At 44.7% G+C, this 13677-nt stretch overlaps 1 protein-coding gene across 9 annotated transcripts in view; it reads right to left on the bottom strand.

Moving 5' to 3' along the window:
* cdc42bpab (CDC42 binding protein kinase alpha (DMPK-like) b) overlaps positions 1-13677 on the bottom strand; it is a 73445-nt gene that overhangs the window by 35088 nt on the left and 24680 nt on the right. For all 9 annotated transcript variants that reach the window (XM_086263345.1, XM_086263343.1, XM_086263350.1 and 6 more), the window contains 3 exons: positions 6013-6104; positions 1125-1208; positions 37-132 (listed from right to left, as the gene is read on the bottom strand). In XM_086263345.1, coding sequence (XP_086119471.1) covers positions 37-132; positions 1125-1208; positions 6013-6104 — 272 coding nt within the window. The remainder of the gene's footprint in view (positions 1-36; positions 133-1124; positions 1209-6012; positions 6105-13677) is intronic.

Here is a 13677-nt window from a genome sequence, read left to right as displayed (position 1 = left end):
CGTTACCTCATCTAACACAGACATATACAGACGTACCAGATTATTGTCATCCTGGAAGGCGTAGTGCAGGGTGGTGATCCACTGGCAGTCCCCATTCACCAACACATCCCGCTCCTCCCGGAAACATGCCGTCTGGCAAGAGATGCAACAAACCATGAATGTCACACGTACTGGAAACTACGTGAGGTCAAAGGTCCCAATCTTCTATACAAGTGTGTGCTTAAAGCTGAGAGCATGTTAGCAACTCGCCTTTGGCCTCTCGATCATTCTTACAGGGCTGGTGTAAAATCTCCCCGAGCTGCTGCTAAACACATGAAATCAGCCCCTTTCGTTTGCTTCAGGGAACGCTGGCAGTGTTGGACTCGAGTAGCTGAATAAAGCCCAAATTTAAAATTTAAGAAAAATATGATAAGACTGCTCGCCTCTACTTAGCTCACTGAACACTGGAATGTAGGGTTACAAAAAGTAGGCGTCACTACTGTACGATGCAGGTGGAGGAGGCTCCATCAGGCATCAGGTTGTCTGGACATAAATCCATCTGATGACATGTGGAGGTTCAGTTATTTAGGAAATAACCTGATTTCTTAAGCCTAATCCATCCTGCCCACCTACAATATCAGCAGCCAAATCTGCACAAATGCTTTGGTTTCTTATAAAAAGCTCCACACATCTACAGAAATAAAAACATTTTCATGTTTTACACACACCCGACCTCTCCGTGATCTTTCAATCTCAGCAGTCTGACTAAAACAGAAACCGAAACTGTTCCGGCCGCCTTCAAAGTTAAAAACCTGAAATAAAATCAGGCTCGTGTTCACGACGACAGCATGCTCGTCATGCATGTCTGTGTGTGGCTTTATGTCCTCTCCTACATCCAGGCGTTTGTGCGCACACACGTTTGGTTTGTGACGTTTGAGGCATGTAGACTGAAGACCCAGGGGACCGACAAGAATGCGAGACTGTCGGGAGAGGTCGATGAGAAAAACATGCAACAAGCAGCTCTGCAAGAACCTGCAAGTGAAGGCCTGTTCTGTGCTCAGACAGGCACTTTGTTTTTTAAATGAGTGATCAATATTTATTAATATTGTGTGTATATAAACTTTGCAGTAACCAAAGATACTCACCTCTGCTCGCTTCAGCATCTCCCACTTGTTGAGAATCTTCATTGCAAAAACTTTGTCAGTGTTTTTCACTTTTACCACTGCAACCTGCAAAAAGACAAAAGAAAGCCGTTATGAGAGTGAATTTAATACTTGGTGTGACGGCGAGGCTGACGACGAATTACAAAGATCCATCCAGTTATTATCTGAGCCTCGAGGCAACAAGAAAAGAGCAGGCTGTGGATGCACAAGGATCCTTTAAGTGATCATACTAACACAGATGCACAAAACAACAATCACACAGATGTGAATAAACAGTTCAGACGTTAAGGAAAAATGTAATCTAATTACTTTAAATGATCTAGATCAGAGTCCGTGAGTATGGAGACTGAGGTCAAAGAAAAAAGAGGAAGCACAGGAAGGGATAATCATGCAACACTGGATTAAAACGAAAATAGATCCAATATGGGCCAGGAAGGGAAAATAAAGCATTGAAGGTGCGGCAGAAGAACCAGCAGCGTGGGGGGAGGGCGCAGGAAGTGACCGCAGACACTACGGTCACTTCCTTCTCGGAGACACCGTGTGGACCACAGACTTGCACAGCTGGACGCTTGAATTTTTCTATGATCAAAAAATGAAAAAATTGTCTCATCAGCTGTTAAGTGCACTGATGTGATACTGCATCATGCAGAGCCGGGTTAACAACTGTAAAGTAAATAAATCTCAGCTTCGCAGCTTCTCACAGGCCAACTTTCCCGAGTGATGATTGCGACACACTGCTCTGACAAACTTGCCCCGGCCTTTACGTTTTGCCAAAAAAGGAGCTGCGCAGGCAGCTGTGCTGCGAGCTCACAGCCAAAACACATGTTCATGCAAATTTATGTCCCTGCTAATTTCTCTCCTCCTTTGTCTCCTACTTTACTGGCCCACAAAAGGAAAAAAGAAAATTTGCTTTGGCCTCGTTGACCAAATTCAAAACTAAAAACTGAGTCCACACTGAAATAAGCCTAAATGTAGAAAAAGCACAAGGACGTTATAAAAGCAGAAGAAATACAGGCCGAGACAAAGATGCAGAAAAACAGTGAAACAAACAAAGTCAGTCTGTGCAGCAGAGGGGTCTGCAGTCTATTAAATTAATGCTACTAATGCAATACAATGACAACATTCCTGCAGTGTTTGGATTTCCCCGAGTGAGCCCTCACCAGAGGAGGGGACTGCAGGAGGACAGGGCGAGCGCACTTTTCTGGCAACGTCTAGCTGTTTTTGTCCTTTCCTCCATCTCTGCTTCCTGTTCTCTTCTCCATCGTGTCCTCCCTGCCCTGCGTTTATGACTCCACTCCCCCCGTTAGTTTATCAGTAAGGACCCGACCAGAGGGGCTAACTGCATTACTCCACAGAGTAAATTACTAGTGAAACTTTGGCGAAATAACAACCGAGGTTGTGTTTACAAGCATGCGGGCTGCTGACTGGTGACTCAGTGTGACAAGCAGTTCAGAAATGTATAGCACTGACTGGCAGCCAGCAAGGAAGACATGGCGTTTAGAGTGAACGAGCTCTTCCACCCTCATCTCAGGCACTAACTACACCAGACGGAGCAGCTCTTGGCCCTTTGTGCTAAAGACGACGCACCCCAGTCCCTAATGGGAGCATCCTCACAGGCAACAGGCCAGTACAAACTGGTCCATTCATCAGGCAAACTCCACGGCGTCACGTATCTGCGCCATCTCTCTCTGCTGCTGACAACGGGAGGATGAAATCAAAACATCCTGCGTGTTCTCCAGACAGACTCTCTGCTAACTTTACTCTGCTTCCTGTGTCTGCTACCACATCTCCTTACCACTCTGTGCTTAACATAAAAAAAGATGGCTCAAAATCATAACCAGTTATATCTGACCTGGAGCGTAGTCGTGATTATGAGCCATCATTTTTACAGCTGCTTACGGCACACACACAAAAAAGTAGATCCAGTGTAATCCATCGTTGATATTAGTTATTAGCATTACTAACAGGTGTCGATTAGCCTCGTTCACAGGAGTCACCACAGCGTTTAGCTCCACAGGTTTAACAGGCAGGAGGGGGCGTGTCCACCACAACTGACCAGGTGAGCTTTTATTCATGAGGGGAAATGTGGAGAACACGACGCCGTGCTGAGGCCTGAAATGGGTTTATTGACATCAGGGATGTTAACGGTTAGCCAGCGAGGTGTTTGAACGTTGGGGCCCCAACTGGAAATACTAGTCGGTTAAACTAATCAGTCGTATATTATTAACGCACAATGACAGTTACGTTTTGGGTCACCCCGCTTTTCTGAGAAAATGCAAAGAATAATGCTTAATGCATTCAACCTGCAAGGCACACAGAGGGTAGCAGCATGACCGAGCCAAGCTGGCACTGTGTGCGTGTTTGAGAAGGCGGCACTCTTAAAAGAAGGCAGCATTTTAAATAGATTTTTATTTGTGAATGAGTCTAAAGACGGCTCCTAAAGACATGCAACAACTGTATGGACAGATTCCACTATTTTCCCTGCTTCCTCTGAAGGACATTCAGTTTTCCACAACCCGGTTCATCTGGTCACTACGCTCGTGATCATAGGAACAGACTGACCGGCTAATCAACAGCACTGCTTTTATACTCTTCAGCACAACAGACCATTTCACCAGTCAGTATATATCACTAATGATGTGACCTGATCACCCTCACTAACCTCTGGTGCACACTAGGGCTGCCACAAACGATTATTTTGATAGTCGACTAGTCACCGATTATTTTTGCGATTAGTCGACTAATCAGATCATCATCCATTGGACATACAGCTTATTGCACCAGCAGCATCTGCTCTTATATAACTATCATTAGCTTACAGCTTTAATAAGGTATGTGCTAACTAAAAATAAAGACAAGATGATAGTTTATTAAATTTTAATGACATTTGCAGATTGTTTTGGTGAAGTTTAATAAACTCCTTGCTATCTAAAATATAACAGGACACCGGAGTAAATTCTCGAGCATCTCACACTTCTGATAATCAGCTGTCTGCTTGACGTTTATTCAGCTGTGTAAAAACTTTAATCTCAGCCAAACCGATTTACTCAGGAACAAATAAAATACTAAAAAAAGCCAAACAATAACATTTTGAAGTTATCTAAGTGACTTATATATATATTTAACCTGAGTAGCGAAAGACAGCGGTCGGTTTGAAAACGATTTGCGGGGAGTCCGGTGTTCTCACGGCTCTAGTTAGCCTAGCCCCCGGCTAGCTATCGAGCTAGTGGGTAACAGACGTCTCTGAAAACGTCGGAGCACTTTTGAAAATATGCGGTGTCCTGATAAACTGAGCAGATATTTGAGGTTTACACAGCTACATTCTCGCCTGAAAATATGTTAAACGTTTATTTTCTGACCCAGAAAGAATAATAAGAGTAATATTAAAACCAACTAGCTGCCACCATTGTTGGAAACTGAGCTGGGCCGCGCTATGAATTCTGGGACACAGCTTCTTCTTCTTCGGGGTTTAACGGCAGTTGGCATCCTTGTACATGCAGTGCTGCCATCTTCTGTTTCAGTCTGTTATTACACTCTTAAATCCTGCTACTTATTCCTGCGTCTTTTGGGATCTTACAAAGCTTCAAACGACACGTCGACTATTAAATCAGTCGTCGACGATTTTGATAGTCGACGTAATCGTGACTAGTCGACTAATCGTGGCAGCCCTAGTGCACACCCAGTCATTTTGTTCTTGAAGCCTGAAACTGCTCAGCTCAGAAAAGAGAAACAAGGTCACTAGCAGATGTGCGAGCGGGGAAGAGTTAACGAGTTTTGCAGCTCCCTTTATCGTCACAGCTACTCTTGACCCGGGGCAGTGGAAATAGAAGCCAGCTTCAAATGAAAGGCTTGTTTCCTTCTCCAGCTGACACAAATAAAGCGCCTGGTCACAGTTTGATGAAATAAGGTATATTTTTATGAGCCGATTAAATAGTAGAGCCACGGGACAATCACGATGTCTCCCGAGCTAATTTCATTTTTCTGCCACGCTACACCCGTAAAAACACATGTGGTTTAGTGAAAAGGCCGCTGGAGAGTTACCACGAGGTAGCTCCGTTCAGGAGTCAGGCAACATCACCGAAGCCCGAAACACAGACGCACTGCGTCACGTGACTGCACATACCAGCACTCCTACCAGCAGCTCGCCCGCATCTGATGCTGGTGCTGCCAGGAGCGCCCGCGTCCACACCGACTGACATTTCTCTCTCGTTCCGTGTATCAGAGCGTCTTCAAAGGAATTCCCCAGCTTGTTTCAACAGATTTTGGATAACAATGCCAGATATGAATTGTCTGCAAGCTTGGAGCAGGGCTTACGACGATCATATCAAAGCTTCTCGTAGAAAAAGAAAGTCTGAGCATTGTCAGCTTCCATGCGAGCTTTCGTTATCCAACAGTCATCTGTCCCTTCAACATTCCCCAGCTTTGACATCATTACCTGAAACCAGTGACAAATGCATTTCAGCTTCCCTGCGGGCACACATAAAAGAAATAAATAAACCCTCAGTGGATGGCTCCTCTGAGCTCAACTTCATTCTGTTTACAGGTTCAGTGTGAGCGAAGCTTCAACAAGCTCAGCTCGTGCTGCAAGTAGAGTCATGCTCATGTGGCGGACCAATGCGACGCGCTGCTGTTGGAATGCAGCAGAAAGAATTCAAGGTTGAAACGCCACAACACTCAGCTCGCACAACACGGGTATTAAGGGTTCAAGAGAAATATTGTCCGTTAATCACGTCGTCTCTGCCTCAGGGAGGACATTTCACACAATGATCATGTGACCAATTAGAGCCCATTACAGGTAAAGGGACAGAATCCATCTGCAGGTCTGTGCCTGCTGCAAAGGTTTGAGTGTGACATTAAAATAAGGTGTTACCTCTCCAAAGGCTCCTCGTCCAATCACTTTAAGGATCTCAAAGTCTTCCTTGTGCAGGCGCATCTGCTTCACTTTGGATGTGAAGGGTTTGGCTGGAGAGAAAGAAGACAGCGGTCAAGTCAGAAATTTAAAAAACAAAACAAAAAACACACCAGAAGAGTTTCTATGGATAACATTCTGGTGCAAGCTTTTCAATTTTGCTCTGTACAGATGTCAACCTCCAAGTAAACGGCATTCGAAGCAGCAAATAAACAGCTGGCCATTCATAACACCGTAACATAATCTAAAAATGTGGATGATGGAGACTGTCAGCATTTTATAGCCACGTTTCATGGTCATTGTGCAGTAAAGAAAACGATACACAAAGAAGAAAACCAAGATAAGGACACGATATAAACGCTGTACGAGTGACAAGTAACAGCAATCAGCAGCACCAACGTGTCACTTTAGCATTTCTAACAAACGTGGCTGGACAGGTGTGTGACATCATGGCAAAACACCGATCGACCTCAAAGGTCTGACGTCACACCGCGTCATCACGGCGTCATCGCCGAGGTGCTCGATGCAGGCAGGAAAGTGCTGCAGGGAGCCCAGAGCTCCACGTCCCTTCACCACATTGAGGACACTGGATGAAGAACTCCCGAGACCTCCACCCAATCGAATCTGCATCTAGGCGAAGCTCAGAGTCCGTGATCACAATCTGAGCGGCCAGTCTGGTTTTCCATTTCTAAATGACATCACTAATCACCTTTGGCGCTCAAAGCTGGAAGCTCTAAAGACTTGAGCCTGAAATGACCCACGCTGGTGGAAACATTTGTGTTCGTTATGTCATAACAAGAAGCAGCCACTACATTCCCACGTATAAGGCCCCGTGTTCCTCTAAATGGACTTTAAAGTGTTTGTGACCACCTGGTCTTTACAGCAGATGACAGCGGATCCAGATAGGCTGAACGATGAAGCTGGCTATTGTTAGGTTTCTGGTTGGGGGAGCTGCGAGGGATCTGTGAGGGCTGCTGACGTCCTCTCACAAAGCTAGACAGATTCCATCTAAGGCTCACAAAGTCAGCGTTTCCCTCATTTGTGGAAGGCTATTCAACCACTTCCTGGTTTACATGATCTCAGCATGCCAAGGATAACCTGGACGAGCTGAAAGTTCACCAAGGTCAGGATATTAGTTTCAGTGACGGCTTTCTGAAAAAGTTGATAGATATATGATTGTAATCAGAATTATTTATGCCTATTTCTCAACAGGGCTTCAGCAGTCTTATTAGCCACATTTAGCGAGGCTAGCATACATCCAAGTAGGCATTCGAACACGAGCGCACGTTTGATGTTTACGTACAGTCGCACTCTTGGTTAACAAAAGACCAAATCTCCATCTGATGTACAACGGGCTTGTGTCGGAGGAAGAGAGACTAATCATCAAGCTAAACTTGTCTGGTTGCTGTAACTTTACAGAACCTCCAGTGTTGGAAGAAAAGAGGACTTTCTCCCACTGAGAGACGGGGAAATGCCTGCCGATATAAAACAAACAGGTCACTCATAGCTCTGTTTTCCTCACACTCCTCCCGACTCTGCCGACAGCTGGCCTGCTGTGACCGCAGGGCAGAGAGAAAGCGAGGGCCGGAGTAGTCTTGGCACACATTTCCACAAACCTAAAACACACAAGCAACCCGGCAGTGACACTGCGTGAGGCTGGGAAATACATGTTTAATCATATCATTAATTTTCCTGCAGCGTAAGTTGACCAGAAGCACTGAGCTGAAATGTAGTGGTTGACCAACCGTGATATATTTGGAGTCAGGAACCAGCTTTCAGAAAGCAGCCAGGGAAATGCGACAAGTCTGCAGAAACGATGACAAACAAGGCTGCGACACAGCCGAATAGTTCTTTCTCACAAAGCGCTCTTGTGCGTACTTGCTTCGCTTTTTCATGCGTTATCTAACCTCCTGACAGAGCCAGCTCCAACACAAATAAAGAGCCAAGAACTCGATACGCGGCTAGAAACAACATATCCAAGCAACAGCTGCGTCTGCGTATCCCACATGTGTGCAGCTACACGGTGTCCAAAGGTGCCACACTGAAAGAAAGAGCCTGGACATCACTGTGTTTGTGTGCTCGCAGCAGGCAGGCGGTGGCATCCCACTTCCTCAGGAGATGCTCCGGCAAACCACACGACCAACTGACTGAAGTCACATGTCCCCAGAAAAAACAAAATAAAAACATACGTAGGTTCGAAAACCAGTTTCAGCCAGTTTATTTTACCATTAATTTTGACCATCACCATACTGGCAGGTTCTCGTGTTTGAGGGTCAAATCAGTGGAAAACAAGAACTGGAACAAGCATCTCCACTCTGGAGACCAGCTCGACCTAAAGTGACTTCTTGAGAACAAACTAAATAGAAATGAATAAAGAAACAATAGAAACTTTTGTATGTTCTAATTATTTTCTAACTAACGTCTGAGCTCCATGAGTATGTACACACAGAGCAGCAGCAGTCACTGGTATGTGAGAACATCCAAACCAAGGTTGAGGCAGTTCACGTGAACGGTGATTGAAATGAGCTCATACGATATGATTCATTTAAGATATGATGTCCAGCTATGTGACATTTTTAATCTTGCCCTGTACGAGTGTCACGCACCAATCAGTGACTGTTTTATTCGCCACCACTCTATAGTCGCCATCACTTGGCTCCGGGCTGATGGGAATCGTGCTGTTTGCAGCAAACTGTGGTTTCAGCTGCCAAACACCATTTTACCCTCTAACCTGATGTGGCACGTTTGCCACGGTTACGATAACATCTTGCTATGAAATCTAATATAAATTCATTTTAATTCCTGTATCAAAGGTAAACAGCCTGAGCAGCAAACAATTAGACAGGCGATTAAATCCATTTGACACGACATTTTTCTCTTTACTGGGAAAACACAGCGGAAGGATCCAGAACTGCTTTTACACTGTAAAGACAAAAAACCTTCATATTCAGTTTGTCGTGCATAAACTGTTTATAACTGGATCCTAACATAAATGTTGATGGTTGAATCAGCTGTCCACGCGCCCAGCAAACTCTCTGAGACCACACAACTGAAACTCACCTCCATAAAAGCTCAAATCCAGATGCGTTTGTGAAATTTTCCTGAGGACATCAGGGGGATTTGACAGCAGTGTCCCAGCTCACTACGGGAAACTCAGCCTTTCAAAGCTTCCTGTATGCTATACGTTTCCTGATCAACTCCAAAAGTTGAATCAGATTTTGGGCCGAGCCAGCTCTCTAATAAAGTTGTTCATGGCACAAAAATCAAACCAATCACATAATCTCTGAAAATAATAGCGATGTGTTCTGAAATTCTTCACGCCAGTTTCCATAGATGCAGTTATGGTTCAACACAGTGGACACAGAGGGCGTCGTGTAATGAAACCTGATGTCAGACACCACGTGTAGCTTACGTTACTCTGCCATACTGACCGGACTAACTGCTAGGATGACCACACCATCCATCGCAGCCCACACGTCACCCGCCTTGCTTCCTCACCACTTCTACCTTCTCCAAGTTGACCCGACGAGGTAGAGTCGGAGGCCTATTTGGACTGTATTACATATAATACAGCAAAAAAGCCAAAGTCAATTCTGGCTGCACTCTACAAATAAAAGCTAACATGGCGGCCGGCCGTAGAGTAAGGGGGAGAGAGTCACGCCAGCCGAGAAGGAGAAAACACTGATTAGTAGCTGCACGCTGACTCAGGAGCTCCACTGAAGCAGCCACATGAGATACGGCTTTCATCTGTGAGCCAGGAGCCCACAGGCACCGTCCACAACAAAGCAAAACTGCAAACACGGACACAAACATGTGCACGCAGACACAGGGCTAATTCCTCACATCTACATCTGACACATAATTGCTGACTCCGTCTTGCTTTGGCCTCGGCAGAAACTTTACAGTCAAACATATTACACGAATCGCTTCTCTGAACAGGAATCAAACAGGATAAAAACCACTTGAAAAGCAGATGGTTTATTAGTGAAAGGCCCAGATATGACTCTGTTACACTTGGCTATAATTTACACACCCGTCATAAGTTTGAGTGTTTTGGAAATAAGAGACAAATAAGGACCATTTTAGTGACCCCCCCAAATCTTCTGTTTCATAGGGGGGCGGTCTCTCTCTCTGACTGCAATCACTCATTTACACGGGGATCAGTTTGTCCATAGATCCATAAAAGTCATGCACATGCTTAAACAAAAACACATACCATAAAGTATGATCACACAACTCAAGCCACTAGCAAAGTAGACACATTAAAACATAGCAACCGTTGCTATGACGAGGTGTGGTAGGGATCCATTGCAACACTGCAAAGGTAACCGTCCGAGCCTCCAAGCCTCAGCATGACTGCAGCAATGTGTAGCTTTTTAAAATAAAGACACGTCAGTGCCATGAAATTGTCCTGCAGGAAGACAGTGAGGCGCAGGCAAACAAGTACAATGAAAGAAAAATATGCACACTACAGTGCAAACACACACACGATTTAGTAGAAGGCCTTAGGATGCAGCGAAACTGGAAAAACACGAGTGACGCCACCTAATCCACACAGCCAGACCGGTTTAGCCCAAAATGCTGAGTGCTTATCGAGCCCATCTTGTTCCAAAACCACAAGTCAGTGCTGGTTTGTGTGAAAATCACTGTTTAAAAAGGTCGACTGTTCACGTAGCAGCTGTCCCCCAAAAAACGCTGGACTGAGAAGACAGACGACAGCATAGACCTCCAGGCTGTGTTGGAGAGAAACGTAACTCTGGGTGTACCTGGATGCCAACCTGTGAATAAAATAATGCAAATATTTCCACTAAAGTCATATTCCTGGTTTGTTTTTGGCCTTTCCACACACTGCGGCTCAGAGCTACATACACTGGGACAAAGATTTAGACGGCGCTCATACATTACGCAGGCAGCTTCTCTACAAATGTTGTAATCCACACAAACTGAGTCTCGACTTTTTAAAGACTTCAACTGTAAAAGCATGTAAAGATTACACTGGCGACAGTCACAAAATACATTTTATATCAATAAAGTTGGATAAGATCAAACTCAGATAAGGGAAAGAGAAAAGAAGACATGCAGGACAAAATGTAAGGACACGCTGCAGGGCTTCATAAACACGTGCAAGGTCCAAAGAGGAGTGCATCACAGGAAGTCTCCCAGCAGCTTACACCAGGACAACTAAGTGATGGTTCAGGATTACCTGATCCGGCTCCAACTATAAACTTTATCAAAAGGAATGTTTTTAAAAGCACGGAGGACGTCAAACTGGGAGCTGGTTCCACAGGAGAGGGCTGATAGCTGGGAACTCGGTCTTCCAGTCTACTGTTGGAAACTCAGAACCACAACTGAGCCTCCAGTGCTCGGTTAGGATAGTGTGACACTATGATTTCTTAAGAATATGATGGAGCCTCATTATTCAAGGTGAAGAATTTGAAACCCGGGTCTGGAAAACCAAATTCACAGGAAAGAGCACGTTAGGCAACTGTAGGATAAAAACATGAATAAAGACAGAAAGGAGAATGAAAACAACATTAAGTTCAGCTTGTGAGAGTAAGTGAGGCTGGCAGCACTGGGGAATAAAAACAGTGTGTGGGTAGAGAGCCAGAAAAGGCATCCCAGTCACAGGCAGCGGCTGAGCCAGTTACAGCAAGTGTCCAAACCTTGCACCCGCGACGTGCTCCAATCCCATCCCCGACCCCGGAGTGGGATTGGAGGGACATCTGGAAGCCATAATAAGTGATGTAATGACACAAAAATGCTGCTTGCAAGAGAGACAGGGGAGACAAATGAAGAGAGGCCTTTCAGTATCTGACGTGAAGAAGGAGAGCGGCATGGACAGAGACGAGCAGAAGGCTTTTCCTCCTATCTGACCAAAGTGCTGGAGAGACAAACCAACCATAACCAGTCTTCATGGACTGGAAACAAATAAGGGTAATACGAACAGGTCTGAATACTGCTGGTTATGGTTTATTTTTATCCTTATTATTAACATTTCAGAAAAGATATATTATTTAATCCCTTGATGAATATCCAAGTTTGCTCAATTAACAGTCTGTAATTTGTAATGGCAGTCAATCTGTCAGCCACTTACAGATCCCTGATCTCAGCTGGCTGTGTGTTTAAAGCACTTTCTTCTATTCCAAGGCGTGATCATTTGGACATGGAAGAACTAAAATGACCATCAGTAGTCCTCGGTCTGGAGGTCCGTGCTGGCTGGATGATCATGAGAAAGGTGGTTCAGCCCAAAAGTAGACGGGAGGAGCTTGTTAATGATCAGATTTGTGAACATCCAAAAGATTTAGCAAAGAGTTGGGATCAAATCAAATCAAGCATCAACGCGACCAGCTCCGGTGGTTCTTCCTGCACGTCAACAAAGCAGAGGCCAAAGGAACAGCACGTTAATGGAGTCATGGAGTGGCCCACCTGCCCTGCAGACCCAAACCTACAGAGAAACATGTGCACAGAGCTGAAGCTTCTCATTGTTGAGCAGCAGTGAAGGATTGAGAGGGCTTCTGTAAAAATACAAAACCCCAAACCTGGTGACCAACTAGCAGAAACGTGTGACCGCTGTGCAGCCACAACGGTTTCTTTAACATTAATAGTAGGTCACACACTCCTACTCGTTTTGTGATTGTAACTTCATACAACTCGACTGTAATGTGGAAATATTAACATTATGAATATATTAACAATATTTAATATTACGTAATATTTGGAACAAACCGTCATAGCTTTAAATTAACAGTAGGGGGCAAAAACACACCCGGGGGGGGGGCATAGTGTGCTCCCACACTGTATCAAAGCGCACACGAAATCATTGTGGTTCGGTTCACTATGGCTGCAAAAACCAGAAGAGACGGGATGAAGACAGGATCCTCTTAGAGCCAACATGGCTCCCTCTGTGCCTCTAACATGAGCGGGATCACTGCCTGCAGGGATAAGGATCTAAACACGGTCCTGGCTATTTTTCATACAGGTCACCTAATATACCAGCTTGCAGTTATACACGGTCACTGGTTTTTCTAAATTATTGCAGATGGCATGAATACGACATCTTAGTGATGTCAGCAGAAACCCACCTATCTATCATCTTCCTGCTTCTGCTACTTTATCCTTGGAATGAGGTCATAAAGCCGTCATTCCCAAACAAGGTGTAATCAGCTTCTCTGTTTAAAAGTTTCCAGCTAACAACATGAAGAATGAGATATCCATCCTCTATTTTTAGGAAAATGCTGCCATTATAATCCGTTCCACACCCATCATGCCCTATTTTATATAAATAAATACAAAGCTTTGGTCTCCTACAAATAACAGCTGCCTGATTACAAAAGTACTTCCCAGTTAAATGAAGGCTGAATAAATACTATTAAGTGAGGGCTATATAAATAGTACAGCAAGGTCATCAAAGGAAAAATGAAAGCTGTGTGATTCTAATAAGCTGGTCCTTAAAAGGGAAAAGGGCTCGGTGCCAGAGGCACTTCAAAAACCAACTCTTAGCAGTTTAACTGCAAGTAGCTTAAAAACATCCAGTAAATTACACAAATTACAGATGGAAACAGAACCAGGCCCCTTTCAGTCACAACCAGAGGCCCCCCAACAGATGTGCTGCCAGGCACAACCTGC

Source organism: Aulonocara sp. 'chitande type north' Nkhata Bay, linkage group LG15, assembly GCF_057382095.1.
Source record: "Aulonocara sp. 'chitande type north' Nkhata Bay isolate Kocher_YH1m ecotype deep benthic linkage group LG15, A_spYH_male_GT1.1, whole genome shotgun sequence".
Lineage (NCBI taxonomy): Eukaryota > Metazoa > Chordata > Actinopteri > Cichliformes > Cichlidae > Aulonocara > Aulonocara sp. 'chitande type north' Nkhata Bay.
The sequence above is the reverse complement of the archived record's forward strand: the minus strand, read 5'-3'. Positions and strand labels throughout refer to the sequence as shown.